This window comes from Camellia sinensis, chromosome 4 (assembly GCF_055761805.1).
Source record: "Camellia sinensis isolate YWXY chromosome 4, ASM5576180v1, whole genome shotgun sequence".
NCBI lineage: Eukaryota > Viridiplantae > Streptophyta > Magnoliopsida > Ericales > Theaceae > Camellia > Camellia sinensis.
In genome coordinates, this window is record NC_138964.1 from 110,355,899 (window position 1) to 110,358,476 (window position 2,578).

A 2,578-nucleotide genomic window follows, 5' to 3' on the forward strand; every position below is an offset into this window, starting at 1 on the left:
TGTATACAAATTAGTCTTCATTGCCCCAATTCATGTACCAACATGATTCATGAATAAGTTGGTCAGCAAATTCTTTCTTCACTGATTGAACTATGAAAGTGGTGGATCATATATCATGGAAAGATTATAGGGAGTCTTGGTCATAGCTCCCTCATTTAAACTAGTATAATGACACCATTTTAAGGCTTTCGCACTGTTAACATATTTGCAGCTTTCACATTACATAAGTTAAGTTACTTATTGTGTTTGTATTGATTGTAGGATAAATTTGAGATTGGGGATAATTACGAGGAGAATTCACTATCCCAAAAAGTTGTGGAAAAGAAGTGTTATGTGTTATATAAAGATTAGAAGTGCAGAATGAAGAAGAAATGGGAGAAGCTTGTGGATGCGGGAATTGATCCCTATGCTCATCCATACAAAGGAGTACAATCCGATGATTGGAAGTATTTGATTGACCAAGTATGGTTGGATCCTAAAAACAAGGTATGTTATGATTTAGTTATTACTTAGTACTCTTTATCATTGTTTAACTATATATGTAACAAACCCTTATAATCTGGATTATGTAGCATCGCTATGATGCCGGCAAACTAAATAGAAGCAAGCTACCCTACAATCACAGTAGTGGGTCGCGATCTTTTCCGGCGGCGATGAGCATTGCGGTGAGATGTGTGTCATTGATTTTATTAACTTTATCCACACATATTTAATATGTTAGTGTTGATATCGGTGTTTGGCATATCACAGGTGAAGGAAAACGGTGGCTTGTTGCCAGATATTTGCAATTTCTACAAAGACACTCATCAGAACAAGAAGACAAAAGAATGGATTGGTCCTATATGCTGTGATTTACATGTAACTATTCCAATCATTTGGACACTTATAGTAATTATTGTGTTTGATTTATATTAACAATAGTTATATGTCACAATTACAGGAGCAAATGACAATGGTGCAGGATGAGTCTATTGAGCCTGGAACGCCGATGACACAAGAGGATATATCATTAGTGGTGCTGGGGAAGAAGAAGGGATACTTGAGAGGTTTTGGGGTCGGACCAAAGCCCTCATCTTGTGATGTTGGGTCGAATGTGGCATCACAAGCACGTGAGGAGCACTTGAAAAGGCTTACATCCGAGTTGGAGATACTGCGTGCGGAGCAGTAGAGTGACCGTGAGGAGCAGAAAAAAAAGGAAGAGGAGGAGCAAAAAAAGGAAGAGGAGCAACAAATAAATGAGGCAGAGAATGCAAGACAACGTGAGGAGATGCAGATGCAGATTTTTGGACTTCAGAGCACGTTGGCGCAAGTTTTGGAAAAGCTCAATCCATCAAAGTCCCCACCATAGCTACTTATGGTAATGGGTAAGTGTGTTAACCAAATTGCATTATATTTATGTTCAAAGTCAAGGCAAATAAACGTGTTATGAGAATATTAGAGAACAAATTGTGAGGCAAAAAGGGAAAAACAGCCCATTCGGGGCCAAGCATTGGAAACAGCACCGAAACAAATTGGTGGTAGTTTGATGGGGAGAGAAGATTGTGAGTGTTTGGATCTAAGCCAAGTGAGATGAGCTTTTTCTTGATGCATGAGTTCCAAAAGTTCTTGACTTCATTGTCAGTTCTACAAGGGAGGTGTTTGGCTATCTGAGCCCATCTGTTGCCTAGAATTCTATGAACATCAATGATGATTCTCTCTTCTTGTTCAGTAAAAGAACCCCTCTTGAGATCTGGCCTCAAGTAATTTATCCACCTTAGTCTGCAACTCTTTCCGCACCTTTGCAAGCCTGCAATATCTCAACAATAAAATTAGAACAAATATTGGGTATAATGGTATTATTACATGACAATATTAATAGTATCACCAACCAATGATGAATCTTATATTGCGGTAGTGCAGAGTTAGATTAGTGGGTGACAAATGATGTCTACTTAATCTTATTTCTGATATTTTGTTTGTCCGTAACTTGTGTCACCGTTAAACTCAATATTTGTTCCAAAATCCAGTCATTGATTTCTAGAAATGACAATACTAAGTATAAAATAGATCTTGAGCAAGTCCTATAGTGCAGTGAAATAACACCAGACTCCTAGGGATCAGCCAAGCTCAGCACCTGTATTCGATTTCCTTCTTCTATCCCTCTCTTGAAATGAGACAAGAAATAACAAGTAGAATTCATACCTGCTAGTTTAGGAACAGAACTCCAACAGCCATGGCCATGGCTGCTGATGTGTGTGATGAGCTTCTCATCTTCTTCAGGAGACCACAGCCCCCTCTTGACTTTCTGTTTGTTGCAACAATGATGGCCCATCTCAGCCCTTCACTACCCAACTTATTAGCACAACTCATTGTCTATATATATATATAATTATTGTGCCCTTGTGGGATGCTTTTATTTCCTTCTCCTAATAATCATAAAAAAATATCAATCTTTTTCTACATACAGAAGTTTCTGTAAACTTCAGCTTTGTTATAACTTCTAAATGTGATGTAGATGAAGTGTGCTTCATTTTATATTAATATATTTATGAACATAGTTTTTACATGAGAGAGAGAGAGAGAGAGAGAGAGAAATGTG

The 2,578-nt window shown here is 37.8% G+C and overlaps 1 protein-coding gene across 1 annotated transcript; it reads right to left on the bottom strand.

Annotated features, from left to right (window-relative positions):
- Positions 1 to 1,373: 1,373 nt before the first annotated feature.
- On the bottom strand, positions 1,374 to 2,311 carry LOC145823965 (transcription factor MYB61-like). Its single transcript, XM_082923544.1, has 2 exons — positions 2,182 to 2,311; positions 1,374 to 1,786 (listed from the first exon to the last, which is right to left on the bottom strand). Exons 1-2 carry the CDS (start codon positions 2,309 to 2,311, stop codon positions 1,374 to 1,376), a joined length of 543 nt encoding a protein of 180 aa, XP_082779670.1.
- Positions 2,312 to 2,578: the final 267 nt, after the last annotated feature.

Bases quoted from the DNA above. Each gene is read 5' to 3' on its own strand.
- LOC145823965 (XM_082923544.1), bottom strand. From the start codon at position 2,311: ATGGGCCATCATTGTTGCAACAAACAGAAAGTCAAGAGGGGGCTGTGG. The intron at 1,787-2,181 runs GTATGAATTCTA...GAGATATTGCAG, and splicing joins TTCTGTTCCTAAACTAGCAG to GCTTGCAAAGGTGCGGAAAG.